Source organism: Stegodyphus dumicola, chromosome X1, assembly GCF_044657685.1.
Source record: "Stegodyphus dumicola isolate Sdum_Otavi_A_Nest chromosome X1, ASM4465768v1".
NCBI lineage: Eukaryota > Metazoa > Arthropoda > Arachnida > Araneae > Eresidae > Stegodyphus > Stegodyphus dumicola.
Window position 1 is genome coordinate 16,614,147 of NC_140780.1, and position 17,650 is coordinate 16,631,796.

General features: G+C 32.1%; 1 protein-coding gene across 4 annotated transcripts in view; it reads left to right on the plus strand.

Annotated features, from left to right (window-relative positions):
- LOC146993095 (serine/threonine-protein phosphatase Pgam5, mitochondrial-like) overlaps window positions 1-17,650 on the plus strand; it is a 79,248-nt gene that overhangs the window by 11,557 nt on the left and 50,041 nt on the right. For 2 of the 4 annotated variants that reach the window (XM_085807085.1, XM_085807086.1), the window contains 2 exons: window positions 8,730-8,801; window positions 10,092-10,222. In XM_085807085.1, the coding sequence (XP_085663211.1) occupies window positions 8,740-8,801; window positions 10,092-10,222 (193 nt within the window). In that variant the 5' untranslated portion in view covers window positions 8,730-8,739. The remainder of the gene's footprint in view (window positions 1-8,729; window positions 8,802-10,091; window positions 10,223-17,650) is intronic. The other 2 variants (XM_085807088.1, XM_085807087.1) reach the window with 1 other exon arrangement.

Consider the following 17,650-nt stretch of genomic DNA (forward strand, 5'->3'; position numbering starts at 1 on the left):
CAAAATAACAAGTCAAAGCATTGCACAAACTCGGTATTCATGTACTCATCGACCTATTTCCACGTTAAAAACAATCTCCGAATTGCACAAAAATAATATTGTGCACTCCCTTGAATTTATCCATGTACACATCGACCTATTTTCACTTAAAAAAAAAAAAAATCCCCAAATTGCACAAACTATGGTTTACGCATTCTCATGAGTTTGTCCATGTACACATCGATATATTTTCACTTAAAAAGTCAAAGGAGCACCCAATTCTACAGTAGAGGCAAACAAAAAATACATAATCTCAATAAGCTACATTTTAAACTAAACAATAAAATAATTCTACTACATTCAGCCATTGTACCGTCTAAACAATGATACAAGCAATGTACTTCTTAAGCAACACACACCACAAAAGCCTTTGCAAAACATCCCATGATTCAAAATTTCCCAGAATAATGCAAACGATTATGTCATAATAGGGTTTCCATAATGTTCAGCTACTCAGGTTACCATAAATGATACAACTTGGTGAAAAACGAAACAACAACTACGCGATAATACAAGGGGTACCTTAAAGTCTATCCATTTTTCCATTTTGAAAGCAAAATACTCCTGATACCGTATAAAATAATGTAGGTACACCTTTAGTTTTTAGGAACCATTTAATTATAGAATGTATTGTATTACAGAGAACTGCAATACCAGCATAGTTCTATTTTCATATATGTATCCAAAGTATTGCCGATTACAAGTTACTAAATATTAAATGTTGCCATTTACAAATTATTAAATATTACACAGGAGGTGATGGTGACCCACCTAGTAGGTGCCTCCATAATAAAGAGGCCACTACATCTGGCCTTGTATAAATTAATGGACTGGGTTACACTGTTAACTGTTCACAATCTGCCATTGGGAGGGGGGAACTTTAAAATTGAAAGCTCTGTCAGAACAAATGACAGATGCCATGAAACATTGGTTAGGGCTTCGCTATTTACATAACTTGCATCACATTCACCAATAACAACATAACTTACATCTGCATTTGTCAATAATTCAAGTTTAAATAGTCACTTGCTACTATTATTATGGGACAGAGGGAGTATCATTTTTTACAAAATTTAAACCAACTTATCAAGAATTGATTGGGTTTACATATGAAGCCACAACGTTCATCAAGCTTGTCCATTATTAGTGCTAAATCATACTGTTTGGTGACAGTTTTTGTTTAATTCAAATCATAGTCCTATTTGGGCTTTATGGCAAAAGTACAAATTTGCTTAATTTTATGTTAAAAAAAGTTTCCAAAATTTGAAAATATTCCCATTACTTGAGCTTTTTGGTTAGTTAAATGCCAGATATTCAGCCTTTTACTGTGAACTATTTTTCTCATAAACGTCATACTGCCATCTGCATCCATAGTGATTTTTAACCACTCTAATTGAACTACGCTTTTGAAAACTACTAATTCGTATTCTGTGCTCAACTTTTGGAAGCCAGTATATATTTCTGTATGGCATGGCAATGCAGTAAGAGAAGGCAATACAAACTTTCATGAAAGTGAATTCTATGGAAATGATTCACACACCACAAGCATGTAATGCATTTATATGCGAAAGCATTTGTGATACAACTTGGTGAAACAAAATTTAAACCAACTTATCAAGAATTGATTGGGTTTACATATGAAGCCACAACGTTCATCAAGCTTGTCCATTATTAGTGCTAAATCATACTGTTTGGTGACAGTTTTTGTTTAATTCAAATCATAGTCCTATTTGGGCTTTATGGCAAAAGTACAAATTTGCTTAATTTTATGTTAAAAAAAGTTTCCAAAATTTGAAAATATTCCCATTACTTGAGCTTTTTGGTTAGTTAAATGCCAGATATTCAGCCTTTTACTGTGAACTATTTTTCTCATAAACGTCATACTGCCATCTGCATCCATAGTGATTTTTAACCACTCTAATTGAACTACGCTTTTGAAAACTACTAATTCGTATTCTGTGCTCAACTTTTGGAAGCCAGTATATATTTCTGTATGGCATGGCAATGCAGTAAGAGAAGGCAATACAAACTTTCATGAAAGTGAATTCTATGGAAATGATTCACACACCACAAGCATGTAATGCATTTATATGCGAAAGCATTTGTGATACAACTTGGTGAAACAAAATTTAAACCAACTTATCAAGAATTGATTGGGTTTACATATGAAGCCACAACGTTCATCAAGCTTGTCCATTATTAGTGCTAAATCATACTGTTTGGTGACAGTTTTTGTTTAATTCAAATCATAGTCCTATTTGGGCTTTATGGCAAAAGTACAAATTTGCTTAATTTTATGTTAAAAAAAGTTTCCAAAATTTGAAAATATTCCCATTACTTGAGCTTTTTGGTTAGTTAAATGCCAGATATTCAGCCTTTTACTGTGAACTATTTTTCTCATAAACGTCATACTGCCATCTGCATCCATAGTGATTTTTAACCACTCTAATTGAACTACGCTTTTGAAAACTACTAATTCGTATTCTGTGCTCAACTTTTGGAAGCCAGTATATATTTCTGTATGGCATGGCAATGCAGTAAGAGAAGGCAATACAAACTTTCATGAAAGTGAATTCTATGGAAATGATTCACACACCACAAGCATGTAATGCATTTATATGCGAAAGCATTTGTGATACAACTTGGTGAAACAAAATTTAAACCAACTTATCAAGAATTGATTGGGTTTACATATGAAGCCACAACGTTCATCAAGCTTGTCCATTATTAGTGCTAAATCATACTGTTTGGTGACAGTTTTTGTTTAATTCAAATCATAGTCCTATTTGGGCTTTATGGCAAAAGTACAAATTTGCTTAATTTTATGTTAAAAAAAGTTTCCAAAATTTGAAAATATTCCCATTACTTGAGCTTTTTGGTTAGTTAAATGCCAGATATTCAGCCTTTTACTGTGAACTATTTTTCTCATAAACGTCATACTGCCATCTGCATCCATAGTGATTTTTAACCACTCTAATTGAACTACGCTTTTGAAAACTACTAATTCGTATTCTGTGCTCAACTTTTGGAAGCCAGTATATATTTCTGTATGGCATGGCAATGCAGTAAGAGAAGGCAATACAAACTTTCATGAAAGTGAATTCTATGGAAATGATTCACACACCACAAGCATGTAATGCATTTATATGCGAAAGCATTTGTGATACAACTTGGTGAAACAAAATTTAAACCAACTTATCAAGAATTGATTGGGTTTACATATGAAGCCACAACGTTCATCAAGCTTGTCCATTATTAGTGCTAAATCATACTGTTTGGTGACAGTTTTTGTTTAATTCAAATCATAGTCCTATTTGGGCTTTATGGCAAAAGTACAAATTTGCTTAATTTTATGTTAAAAAAAGTTTCCAAAATTTGAAAATATTCCCATTACTTGAGCTTTTTGGTTAGTTAAATGCCAGATATTCAGCCTTTTACTGTGAACTATTTTTCTCATAAACGTCATACTGCCATCTGCATCCATAGTGATTTTTAACCACTCTAATTGAACTACGCTTTTGAAAACTACTAATTCGTATTCTGTGCTCAACTTTTGGAAGCCAGTATATATTTCTGTATGGCATGGCAATGCAGTAAGAGAAGGCAATACAAACTTTCATGAAAGTGAATTCTATGGAAATGATTCACACACCACAAGCATGTAATGCATTTATATGCGAAAGCATTTGTGATACAACTTGGTGAAACAAAATTTAAACCAACTTATCAAGAATTGATTGGGTTTACATATGAAGCCACAACGTTCATCAAGCTTGTCCATTATTAGTGCTAAATCATACTGTTTGGTGACAGTTTTTGTTTAATTCAAATCATAGTCCTATTTGGGCTTTATGGCAAAAGTACAAATTTGCTTAATTTTATGTTAAAAAAAGTTTCCAAAATTTGAAAATATTCCCATTACTTGAGCTTTTTGGTTAGTTAAATGCCAGATATTCAGCCTTTTACTGTGAACTATTTTTCTCATAAACGTCATACTGCCATCTGCATCCATAGTGATTTTTAACCACTCTAATTGAACTACGCTTTTGAAAACTACTAATTCGTATTCTGTGCTCAACTTTTGGAAGCCAGTATATATTTCTGTATGGCATGGCAATGCAGTAAGAGAAGGCAATACAAACTTTCATGAAAGTGAATTCTATGGAAATGATTCACACACCACAAGCATGTAATGCATTTATATGCGAAAGCATTTGTGCAAACTTTATGCTCTTATAAACACTGTGCATATTGTTTACTGAGGATTCACAAATTCCTCCCCCCCCCCCGTTTTTCACTGGAGGGGTTTCTTGGGAATTAGAACTGGTTGCCCTATTGCATTCTGGGCGACCTGCCATGCTACATTCTGATGCTAATTCATCAAACCTCAGTATCTCGGGATTAACCACTGAGCTTCAGTGCCTGTCCTTTCTACATGATATTGCTCCTTTGGTATTCGATTTCAACATGTTCAACAGAGGCTAAGCCTTACCTGTGCAATGTGTTTGTCAATATGTGATCACAAATGTTTAAATCATAAAATGAGGACTATGAGACATTTTTCTTATTGCACACTGCATTTCTCTTCAGCATTAATTGTTAATTATTGAAAAGCCTGCGCTTTATATCATACTTCTCAAGCAACACAGTCATTGATATTTCTTACATATGTTACCAATGAAGGTATACACTGTATCATACAGTGTCAGAGATGTACTGTTACGACTTCTGAGTTTAAAATAGTCTGCTTAAGCAATGTGGTAATAATTGTGCAATGCTGTACTTTGCACCTATTGTTTTGTCTACCCCTGAAAGTTTATTGGCATTTTCAGGAAGTGTAATAACTTTCCTTATTAATAATTTGAATAATGACTAGTTCTTTATATAAACACATAATAATTTTACTTTAATATAAACTTTCTCATTGAAAACATGATTTAAGTATTAGTGAATACTGAGAAGAGGGTAACATTCTGAATATTATGTAGTAATTTAATATGTCGTTTACAGGGCTTAGGTGGACAGAAGCGTTTAATATGCAGATGAACTTCTATGGAAATAATAATCTTGCAAATATGGACTCTTGTAACAATAATAATGAAAACTAGAAATTTACCTTTAGGTTACTTATTTGACCTTTCACTTTATGCTTTGAAATGTTTAGGTTGCGTTGCATAAGAAATGAAAGGCAAATGTATATTAATATATATCATATAATTTAATTATACATTATTATGTATTATTTATGTATTGGATGGTTTTCAGTCTTTTCACTGCATGCCTCCCTCATCACATATCAGATTTTTCATTCCTCTCCAAGCACTGCAATTTTATTTTTATGTTTGACAAATCCATGTAATTTATTATTCTGTAAGTTAATATATTTAATTAATATAAATAGGGATGCATTTTTATTAGTGTATTGGGCTTAATTGTGGCTGGGTTTAAATTTTTCATCCATTCTTGCATGGGATTTCAATTCCATCATAACCAGTCTTTGCTTTTAGCTCTTGGTTATAGTTTGTACTCCTGATTGGTTGAAAATCACTGGCGCATATGTAGCTCTTGTCAACTAGCATAGTCTATGATTCTTTAATTATGTTTAAATAGAATAGGTCACTTTCTGTTCTATTTACCATAATTTCCTGAAAAAAGGCCACATCAGTATAAATGCCACACTCGAGAAAAATGGCTGAAAAAAACTAAAATTACGCAGAAACGGCGCAATAAATTAAATTGCACATGAAATCGTCATGGACGCAAAATCTTGACCTATGTCCTGATATATGATACATCAGTTAAGAAAAATGCTCCAAATGAAACCATAACTCAAAAATAAATTCGGACTTCAGCTTTGAAGGATTTATTAACTGACAAATCTAATGGTTGCAAGATTTTTGTCAAACCACCAGGAATTATTGCTCAGGTCGTAGGCAGTTTTTGACATCTGGTTTTCGTTGACTCAAGTAACTCAAAATGCATGGAATCCATTATCAACAACCCTTTTGTCACTGGGTCCAGTGGACTTGCACAATTAAACAAATCTTTCTCAAAGCATGTCTGTTTTATGCAAATTGTTGAGGTCCAGTGTAGTCATATTTGAGATCGACCTCTTTATGCTTCTGAATTTTTTTCGCTGGGGCTTTGATTTGGTGTCTTGGTTTTGACTGAATCGGGTCTTTTGTACCCAGCGTGCCTATTCATATTACTATTACATAGTTGATTTGTAACAGTACAGACAGTGGCAAAGATGCCATGTAATTTGTCTTACCATAAAGAAATGTTGCAAAAGTTATTAGATGCATCAAACTGGTGATGAATGTATTGAAGAAAATGAGGATGGAAGTGCTTGTGCATTGTTACTTCACATGATATTCTTTCTCAGAAACTGATATACATTCCGAAATGAAAGTGAACATGACACAAATTGCTTTATTGGAAAAAAAAAAAAATTATCAAAAACGATAAAAAAAAAAAAAAATGCAGTGTTTGCCCAGTGGAAAAGCACTGAAAAATTAAAAGTAGTGTGCGGAATGTGAAAAATATATGTATTTGTAACGCACAACGCATTGTTCAATGTGCTGCTAACATTTGTACACTCTGTTCAATGTGCTGCTGACATTTGTTGTTGCATTTTTTTCTCTGTGTCTGCAGTGCTAACAAAGAAAATAAAGAATCAATGTATTTCCCCCCTATGCTAATATATAATGCAATTTTCTAATCCTTTAAGAAAATTTATTTCATTAAAGCATTTGGAGAAATTAAAAATTTTAATCTGCATTTTTTTTAAAGTTTCATCAAAAAATTTATTATTTGCATAGATGTAACACTTTTTCTGAAGATTTATAATTTTTTCTTCAAAAAACACAAATCGGGTCTTTCGGACCCAGTGTACTTGCTTGTGCTCCCGGGTTAAAAACAATCTAAAAAAAATCGATTTGTGCTGAAGGGGAAAATAAGCTGAAGTTCGTTATTGCAACACAGGTGGAGTCGTGTCCACCTTTGAAAACAGAATCGCAATAGATTTACAGTGGGAAAGGCAGGGAAGAGGAGAAAATGGTTCCTGGAAGATTCATCCAATGGCAGAGAATAGACCATTCAAACTGATGAGAATGCTGATTTGAAAGAGGGAAGAATGTTATTGTTATGAGATTCTATTTAGGGTGAATAAGGCACGTAGGTCCGTTCAAGGGAAAGAATGTAAACAAAACAAAGTTCACAGAAAGCAACCGAGTGGTCTATGGCGAGCCGAAAGTCCTCTCAAGAGGTAGGGGAAGAGGGGTGGGAGACCGCTCCTGCTCAGGATGCTGTCCATAAAAATTGGAAGCAGAATGGAGCGAAGGGGTACTGTCAACTGTATGGTGCTTAAGGCAATATGTATGGTGCTCTTACCAATGACAGGCGCAATCTTGCTCTCCTTGCCACAATGAATTTCATGGGGTTGTTCTGATATTACCATCAGACAGGTGATATAAATCACAACAATGAGTGGTCTTTTGTGTGGGAACAGCGGCAAACTAAGTACAATGACATCATAGGAAGTGTATTTTTTTTAAGTGCACCTAAGCGCCACATGGGTAGAAATGCCGCACTTGCTGAAAACATGTAAACGCCGTGGCGTGTCTTCCAGAAATTATGGTAGTTTTATAATTATTATTGCATCATACTTGCACTTTCTGTTTTGTCTGTCCCACAATGTTTTGTGGCAATTAAATAGAAATTAATTTTTCGTATTTATTAAGCCTAACATTTTCAGTGCACTTTTTGAAATAAAGAATCTTTGAGAGAGAATGATTATATGACACAGTGTAAGGGAAATATTGGATAAAAAGATTGAAAAACATTGATACATAATAATCTATATCTGGTAGTTGTTTAATTATTCTAATAGCTACTAAGCTGTCACCAAGTAGTGAATTTTGAGCTAGTTATGAATAAACATGATGTAACAACACCCTCATATCATCTGCACTTCTGTTAACCCGATTGATTCCCGATAAGCCGTGGTTTGTTTTTAGGAACAGGGATGTAAACTAACTGTTATTGCTGGACATTTTTCATGAATTTTGGAAGAAGATTAAAATTCGAGATCTGCATCTATACAATTGTAAGCAGTGGATTATTTTCAGAGTTATGGACTACTACCTTAAAAAAGTGTGTATTGATGAACAAGATATGATATTGCCAACAAAACAATAGATTGACACATTTATCTGCAGGAAATGTGTACTTGTAGCATTCCTAACAGAGCTTTTGGTAAAATCGGAGGGCTAACAAAAAGTTAACAAAACCTGTTTGTGAAGCACAAAAATGAAAGGAATCAAATACTGATTGTTTATTAAATAAAAAAAATTGTCAGTTTCTTGATAATTGTGCAGGAATGATTGATGCATCTTTGATGGGATCTCCATCAAATTTCATGGTTTGATTGTAGCCAACTTTCACAGTCGACAGTATAATATGTCATACAGGTGTATGTATTTCTTTGATCATATTTTAATAGAAAAGAATGTGTGTCGTTGAAATATTCAGAATTTTTGCCATAATAAATATTTTTTTCCATCTGTCATATTTTTATGGCTTCTTTGTTTAGAATTTCATTTATGCGTCAATGAATATGACAAAATTATAGTGTTTTGCATTAAAAGCAAACTACATTATTTTAAGTATTATTATTTTTTATTTTGCAGATCATTCATTATGTATAGGAAAGATATGTATATTTGGAAAAAATCAAAACCATGGAATTATGATTGGGACAAGTAAATTATTTCTCAGTGTTTAGTTTTTAAAATTCTATTTACAAGTAATGTATATTATTGGATTTCACATTAAATTTTAAATAGATTTATTTATCATTAAAGTATTTCTAGAAAATGTATTAATATCTGTGCATTAAATAAACATTATGCAATTCAATAAAATTCCAATAATCTGCACACCTTAAGACCAAAGATTGTACTGGTTAGAAAATTGTGCAGGTTATATATCAGATCTTTTTGATAGAAAGGGCCTCCCAGTCTTGAACTGTCAGTTTTTTTCAAAACAATATAAATAGCTCTACTCGTCTTAAAATACATAGCAACGCAAGATTTAGGCAAAAGGCAAGTTAAAAACTGCAAAAATTAATGGGATTTAGTGATGCAGTGCTAGTTTAGCAACTTACCAGACTATCAAATGCAATTTTGAAAGTCGGGAAAGCAGCCAATCTGATATAGTTAATAAAAATAATTAATATTAAAATTATTACTACTACAGATTAAGTTATCTCTGGGCTAACTGGCATTCTTGCCTGTTACTTTCAAACATTTGCTGGCTTAGGGAAGTCTCACCAAGATCAATAACAGTGTACTGATTGGTGTTATATTAATGTTAGGGCCATAGTTTTGGCATTTGAGTGGTTGAGCCTCAATGTCTGCATTACGCTTTTTGCCACTTGAATCTGAGGTGAGTCTTAAATTCTGTTGCCCAATACTTTCCTAAATTCTAAAATTTTCAGTATTCGTAAGCTAGGCCACCTAGTGCAGCCGCATCTGTTCTACCTCTTCTGGCACCGACTCTGCGGAAGGGTTAGCATTTTTTTTATACGACCTAAACAACAGTAATTGAAGCCTCAATGTTGCACTGTCTATATGTCATCTTATTAGTTTAAATTGATGAACTGTACTTACTAGTTAAATCTCCTAAACACAGAGTTGCCAAAGTCGCAATTCTGGATCTCGGACTTTGTATACATTTCTACTAATAGGTTTGTTTGCACATATAAGAAACAGTTTCCATTAAATTTATCACTGAATTTTCTAAAAATTAAATTTTTCTTTATTTGCATCAAAAATGAGTGGATTATTGCATTGTCATAAATAAACCATTAATAATAAATGACATTTTAAAAATACAGATCAGGCTTTTTTACTCTTTCAGAGCTTCTTTTAAGTTAATATTATTTTTATCCCATTTATGCTTTTATATATTAATATTTGTCTAATGTATACTTTTTGAATTTTCATGTTTGTTCATTTTATTTAAATAACCTTTCTGTATGAAACATTTAGTCCTTCCGTGGCAGAAAAGAAATCTCCATCGACATTTACTCGCAATATATTCCTGATCCGTACTGCTCATTGGGACACTACTTATCCTAAATATCGTGTATCTAAAATAGTCAAGTTTTTAACTCCTTTAGGTGAGCAATTTTTCCTCCAGGCAATATTTATGACAGGTTTTCTGATGTATTTGGTCTTCTGGAAAGTTCTGCAGTTTCTTGACAATGACGTATAAATGAAGCAGTACACAAGCATAAGAAAATTTCATTGAATCACATAAGCATAATTCCATTCTATGACTTTCATTATTTCTCTAACAACTGGAAAATTCCCTTTTTAAGAAAATAATTGGGTTTATTTTTAAAGTATTTATCAGGTTGCTGTTTGACAGTTGCCAAACAAGTGAACCCCAGGTCATTCAGGGAACTTTGAAGCAATTTGAAGTGAAGGCAAGGTCTATTGTATGTGGGAGGGTCACAAAACATCCCAGGTACTTTCAATACGTGGTTGGCATTTATTAAAATGTTGGGTTAGGTATTGTCATTGTTGCGACTCCTATTAAGCATTTCATGTTTCTTACTATTTAATAGTTCGTTTTGCAATTTTGTCTGATAAATGAATCTTGCAACCACTTTTGTTTTTGAATGTTGTGATCGGAAAAACTCCCGTTCTAAGCCATTAAGTAAGCAGCAGTTAAGTTACATTACTGAGATGCTGAATGTTTTTCATCATTAAGATGTATGGATCGTTTGACCATTATACTAAACTCTACATGTAAATAGTTGCATTTATCTGTATGTGTTTTTAAAGTGAAATAAATTGTATATTATACGAAGTTAGATCTTGTGTTAAAACAGTCATGATGGAAGACTGCCTTAATGATTAGTCGGTTCTGGGTGTTTTGCTTCGAGCTCTTCTTTTAAAACTTCCATTTAAGAATAAGTATTTATCCAAATTTATTGTCTAAGCTGATGGCAACAATTCATGTTATATAATTACTTTGTAGTTCCATCATACACAAAGCTTTACTTTTTCAAGCCTGCCTCCTAGTGTTACTAAAGAACGTTTTGGTGTACTCCATTTTTTTTCCAGCATTTCTGCATAGTATCCACTTTTCATCTCCAATAGTGAGCTGTTTTAAAAAGGAGCTTTTTTTTATTTCCTTATAGCAAAAATAATATGCTTAAATTCGTGCTAGCATACTTTGTTATGATATTATGGGTATACATATAGCAACTTTCGTAGGTAATCTTCTTCAAACGATCATATACTGTACTTTTTTAAAAATTTATTCTGTCTGATAGTTCCTGAACTGTGCAGTGATAGCGTCTTTTTATTTATTACTGTTTGCAGAGGATGTGGTCCAGAACAGGCCTCATCTTCGTAGCTGAAATTTTTGTGCTTAAACTTCTGAAACCACCTTTGAATTATGTCATTGGAAACAGCACTTTGTCCACATATAGAGTGAGTTTTACAGGCGGTCTGATTAGTATTTTTTTCTTTTTTTTAAAAAAAAAAGAGAGCCTAATATGATGAAGATGAACTTCTAGGTTTTTCTTTCTTAGCACTGCACCAAACAAAAATGATGCCACGCATTTGCTAGAATATGTAATATGAACAGAAAAGACTGTTTAAACATCTACTTTAATCAAGATCATTCCATATAAGCAGTGAGAAAATAGTTAGATGAAAACATGCTTCGATTTGAAAAACTACTGAACTTTCCAGTTGATACAGTAACTAAAAATTTGTGCTGAAATTCTGTTTCTGATAGTGTACTGAGAACATAATTTAATTGTATGGTTAATTCTGTATTTGCAATGTTTAATGTAAATCATTACGATACAATATTAAATAAAAATACATTGATAAAATGTATAAAACCATTATGAAGTTTGTTAAATATATGTGTTTCAAATAATCACTTTTAATAGGTTTTTGCTATCTTTATTAAGTTTTAAAAGGAGCATTTTTATAAAAGTGTAGCAAGAAAAAACGATGGGAAATAGTTCACTTTATAGCTTATTTCGATTATGTACCATATGTTTTACTTGAAATTAAGTAAAAAATGAATGATATATCTATTAGCAGCATTGCAAATTATTCTTGTAATTCAATATTTTTGTATGCAAGTGTTAACAAATTTTAACCTGCAATCAGAAGTAGAATTAAAATTTGACTAATTTTAAAAATTAGCCACAAGCCTTTCTTTAAATAATCACATTTTTTCATGCATTTTCATTTTTGTGATAGTTATTATCTTCATTCAGATTATGTCAAACATTTAGAATAAGTGTAAAACTTGATCCTTACATGTGAGAGTATGATTTGAATTGACCCATCTCCATCCCAATTTTATTCCAGAGCACCGTAGGAGATGGATTCTAAGGTTCTCTTATCCCTTCCTTGCCTTTAACTATTGTAGGAGACTTAGGTTCAAAATCACACTTATGCTGCAGAGGCAGTGTACATTTACAAACACGCATACCTTCTTTGAAACTCAAAGCAAGGCCCAACAATATGTCAGTTTTTTTAACCACCATACTGAGAAGGTTGTTATTGATAAATCATTGAAGCAGTATGGTTTTCAGCGTAACTAGAGGTGATAGTTTCTTATTCCCGTTTGTATTGCAAATCTTCTTTTTTTTTTGTTTTCTGAAAATAAGCTATAATTTGATCATAAACAAGTTGCCTTTCATTTCATAATGAATGATTAATTTTGGGAGATCTGTCAAGATTATAATACTTGAACGTTCAACTCCTATGCTTTGTTGATTCAGACAATGATTATATATATATATATTCACTTTCTGTTTGGTTTTTCCAGACATCCCTAAGAGGCTGAAAAGCTTCCATTTGTTAGTTTTGAGCCAAAATAAATGATTCCCCCCCCCCTTTAACTCATTGCTAGTGGGTAAGCTTGATTCTAGTATTTGATTCCAAAATCTCAGATTTTCCATTCTGAAATCAAGATCAGTTATTTGAATACTGCGCACTGTTTCTTTATAATTTTATGATGAAATCTTTCTTTTCCTTTTTTTAAACATTTTTGATTACAGATTATTTATGTCATTGGTACTTTGCTGCTTGATTGACTTCTGTCTTTAATGAAAAATAAATAAATGAAAATTTCCTTTCTCCTCATTGTTCTAAAATCCAAATATAAGCATATAAGGAATCCAAAATATAAGGGAAAAAATCTTTCTATATATACATTTAACATGTGCATATTTTTAAAAAAGCAGCATAACATTTTACTAGAAAAGAAATGGAATGCTTGTTTTAAATTTAGTAAGGGAAATGGGGTACTAGGATAACCTTTGAAAATTAAGATCCAGAGGATTTTGTAGGGGTGTGCTTAAAAAACTACTTTCTTGGCTTGTGCAGTTCCTGATAAGTGTAATATAATTTAGTAGAAGAAAGTTTTTTTTTTTTTTTTTTTTTTTTTTAAATCTGAGCTAATACTATTTTTGCTATGCATAATTGAGTATACTTGAAATTTGTGGCATATGAATGTGGTAACTGAAGCATTATTTTTATTCTTTTTCTGCTAGATAGAAAAATTGTATAACTGAGTGAGTTATACAAATGAGAGGCTGAGATTACCAATTGCAAATTGAATATTTTATTTTCACTGATTTTCAAATGAATGTATACTAATTCTATGTCATAATGAACTGCTTTTAAGCTACTCTAAGCAGTTTCCCCCCTGATTTAAATATATTATTAAAAATTTGAATACAGTCAAAAGTCGTTAATCTGGACTCGTCGGGACTTTGGCGATTCCGGATAATAGATCATTAGTTTAAATCTGGTAAGATGGCATGCAGAAATTATAAAATTAAAAATATGAAACCGTAATTTATGAAATAAAGAACAATTATGATCTAAACGGTATCAAAATTTACAAAAAGAAGCTTAATATTTATTTGTTTACTTTATTAAACATTTCTTTCAATGTAAGTTGTTTAAGTTGCTTCGTTTTATGTGATAATACTTTCTCTTTAATTTTATAAACAGACATAATTTCTTGTTCAGTTAGAAAGTTCCACTGTTCAAGTCCTATAATTGCTGTGCCGAGAATACCAACTAATTTGTCAATCGACATTTTTTCATTTTCAATAACCTCTGTCTCACTTTCTTCTTTATCGGAAGCGAATTATAATGACGAGGAATTTGATTTAAATCGTATCAAAGACGGAATACATCGAGATGAAATGCTACATTTAGTAAGGAATTATAAGCCAAATAAAATAAAAACATCTGCCCTGAAGATAAGGATAGTGCTGACAGATTAACTTCCAATTCATTGCACGCTGCAGCGTTTCCCTCCCCCCCCTCCCCGGGCCGCAGAGCAGCGTGAAATTGATAAACAGATTTCGGAATTGTTTGAGAAAAGAAGGTTATGCCTTTATCCATTTTTTGCAGCAATTCCACTTTTTGTTTAATGGACTTCTAAACATACTTTCGCTTTGTAGATCCTTTACATATTAGTAAACATATATCGGAAATTCTATTTGACATAATCGAAAGTTCAAGCTTACTTTTATAAAATTGCTCTAACAGTCTGCAAAAAATAATAAGCCGGATCCAATTCGAAGATTAAGGAACAACGCAATCTGCAACATTAACTGAATTAGATAATTTTAGCTTAGCTTATACTGTCCGTTATACATTAAACGCAAAAGCGTAAACGTATTACGCGCATGCTCACACACATATTCGCAGCCGTAAAAGTCTTACGCGCCTGCGTCAAGGTTGACGCAACATGCGGAAAGTTTGTAGCTTTGAGGTCCGCATTATAGATCATTCCGGATTATGGGTGTCCGAATGAACGACTTTTGACTGTATTTTGATTTTAATTATTTGAAAATATTTTTTGTATCAAATTAATTATTACGTTCTGTGCAACCCATTCTTGAACTTGCTATTATAGAGTCGGGTCTTTTTCAGGCACAGTGTACCGAAACTTTTGGTCAGTCAAATTTTCGATTACACATAGATCCCCCCCTCTGCTCTCTTTGGTTTTTACTTAACCTGATTTGACAGCATTTTAATATGATTTTTCAGTTGGCAAAGTGATGGACTATATGTTGTGATTTTAGTATTATTTCACCGTGCAAAAAATCCAAAACTATGGTATACCAAAGTGATAATGTAAATGTTGCTATACATATGGGGCTAGTATGTAAAGATGTATTATAATTTTCAGTATTTAGTAAAAATTACATTTAGTAACTTACTTAGGTTTTTACAAATATTTGACTGAGTTTTCTTTACAAGTTTTAAAAAATACATTGTATTGTATTATTGAAACCTGAAATGTAATATTAAAGATTTTATGGCATCTTAAATTTTATTGAGAAAAATATGATAATGACTAAGTAAGTTTGCACTTAATATAGACAAGTTGTATGCAAGAATTTTGATCTAATCTGTTTAATTTCAATTATAATGTCAAATTAACACATATATTTTCTAACACAATGTATTTTTGAATAACTAAATTATTATAAATTATTACAATGAATTCTTTAGCAAAGTATAGCAGAACCCAATTATTCATGGTAATGTTGGCCAAGACTAACCCAGTTGATTGAAAACTTAAATGAAACTGAAATCATTTTGTATTGGAAATTATGGATGTAAAGAATTTTGCAAATATGTATGATACAGTTCCATTTATATGCCTGCTTTTTGTACCTTTTTTAATTTAATGTATAGAAAAAAGGAAGATATCCGGATTTAATTTAACTGTATGTCATTTATTTTAAATTTAATACATCTAGTAGTTTAAAGTATGAAGATGTGTATTATTCATGTTTCTATTATGAGTATATGTCTCTTACTGCAATTAAATACAAATTGGTGAAAACAAATTTTCTAATATGGACGATATTCAGAATGGTGACTATGCATTTTATTTTCTAATAACTGATCATCGACAAACACAAGTGAACTATTTTATCTCAAATTCCTCATTGTGTTTAAACAATATTTTTTGAACTTTCAGCATTAAATTACTTTCTCCATAGATATCTTGAAGAATTTTTTAAAGCCTTTGTCTCTTGCATTTCTTATTCAGGTGTTAAAGCAATGAAAAAGTTAATGACTCTCTATGCCTTTTTCCTGGAAACTTTTTAGTAGTACTCTGAATGGTCTGTCTGCAATCTTCAGATTTTATTCTGGTGAAGATGGTTCTTTGTTCATTTATGTGTGGTCTAAAAGACATTACATTACATGCAAAGTCTGTAAAAGTACTCAACCATTGATTAGGTAGTTAAGACTGCTGAGTGCTGCTTGTTGACCCTGGATTCGAACCTAGTGAAACTGGCTTGCTATACAGGTGTTTTTATTTTCCCTGTGGTGTGACGTGAATACATGCTAGTTTCCCGTAAATCCTCCACAAAGGCATCTTTTCCCTTAGGCACTTAGCCCTCGAGTGCTTTGCCGTAACTATAATCATATTATAATTTTCTGACTTTTTCCACCTTTAGTGTAGTGATGACAAATCAGGTAAGTGCTTAATTTGTTATCATAATTTTACATCACATTCTATGACTAGTTAAATAAAGAATAAAGCTTGAATGACTAGAAAAAACTTAGTTAACTGAAGGATTACTGTTTGTTACTTGTTTGATAAGTTTACTGTTTTATTTTGATAAGTTACTGATTTGCTTGATAAGTTTACTGTTCATTTCATTATTCCAAGTTTAGAGTTTATGACAATAAAATTTTTTCCTGCTGAGATGTCAGAAGTTATAACCACTTGAGGTCCAGATTATAGATCATTCTGGATTATGGGTGTCCGATTTAACGACTTTTGACTGTGCCAGCAACAGTAGTAGCCGCTCATCTGTTGCACTATGAAGTTTTCTGACTTCTCTCGTCAAGCAGATGGTGAATAATATTTCTCAGGTCGACTATGGTTACAAAAATTAAAATGAAAAAACAATATTTACCTTTCATATTAAATCTCCTTGTCGAATGGCTACGACTCAGGTGTATTTTAATGATGCTATCTAAAGCTTGGTCTAGAGCAATCATTTATTTGCTTTGAATCAATTTTTTGTTCTAAGGCAGCTGTTCTTGCAAATAAAGCGTCATTAACGTTTGGAGAAACAGCATAAATTTCTTTTTCAGATTTCATCTCAAGAATTTTGTCAGCCATTGTGGCCAGGTTCTCTAATTATTCTTCACTGACAAAAAGAATATTCTTTATAAAATCGGGCATCTTATCCAACCATAATGATTTTGGCACTTTTTCCGGAAAATCGTCTGCAGGTAGACTTTTCACATGCTGCAAAAGTTGACTTGATTTATAATGTCTGAGGTCATCTAATCCAGTAAACAGATGCTTAATTCGCTTATTTTCACTTTCTTTGAATACATTTAAAAATCTTTCTTCGGCCATAGAATATTTATTAGCCTTAATGTCTTTAATAATGTCTCGTATGTTTTCAACATACTTCAGTTCAAGCTGAGATATCAAATAATTTATTCTAGTCTCTTCAGTCGCGACTTTATTTATTTGAAATTGGGCTTTCACTTGGAAAAACCAAATGTCA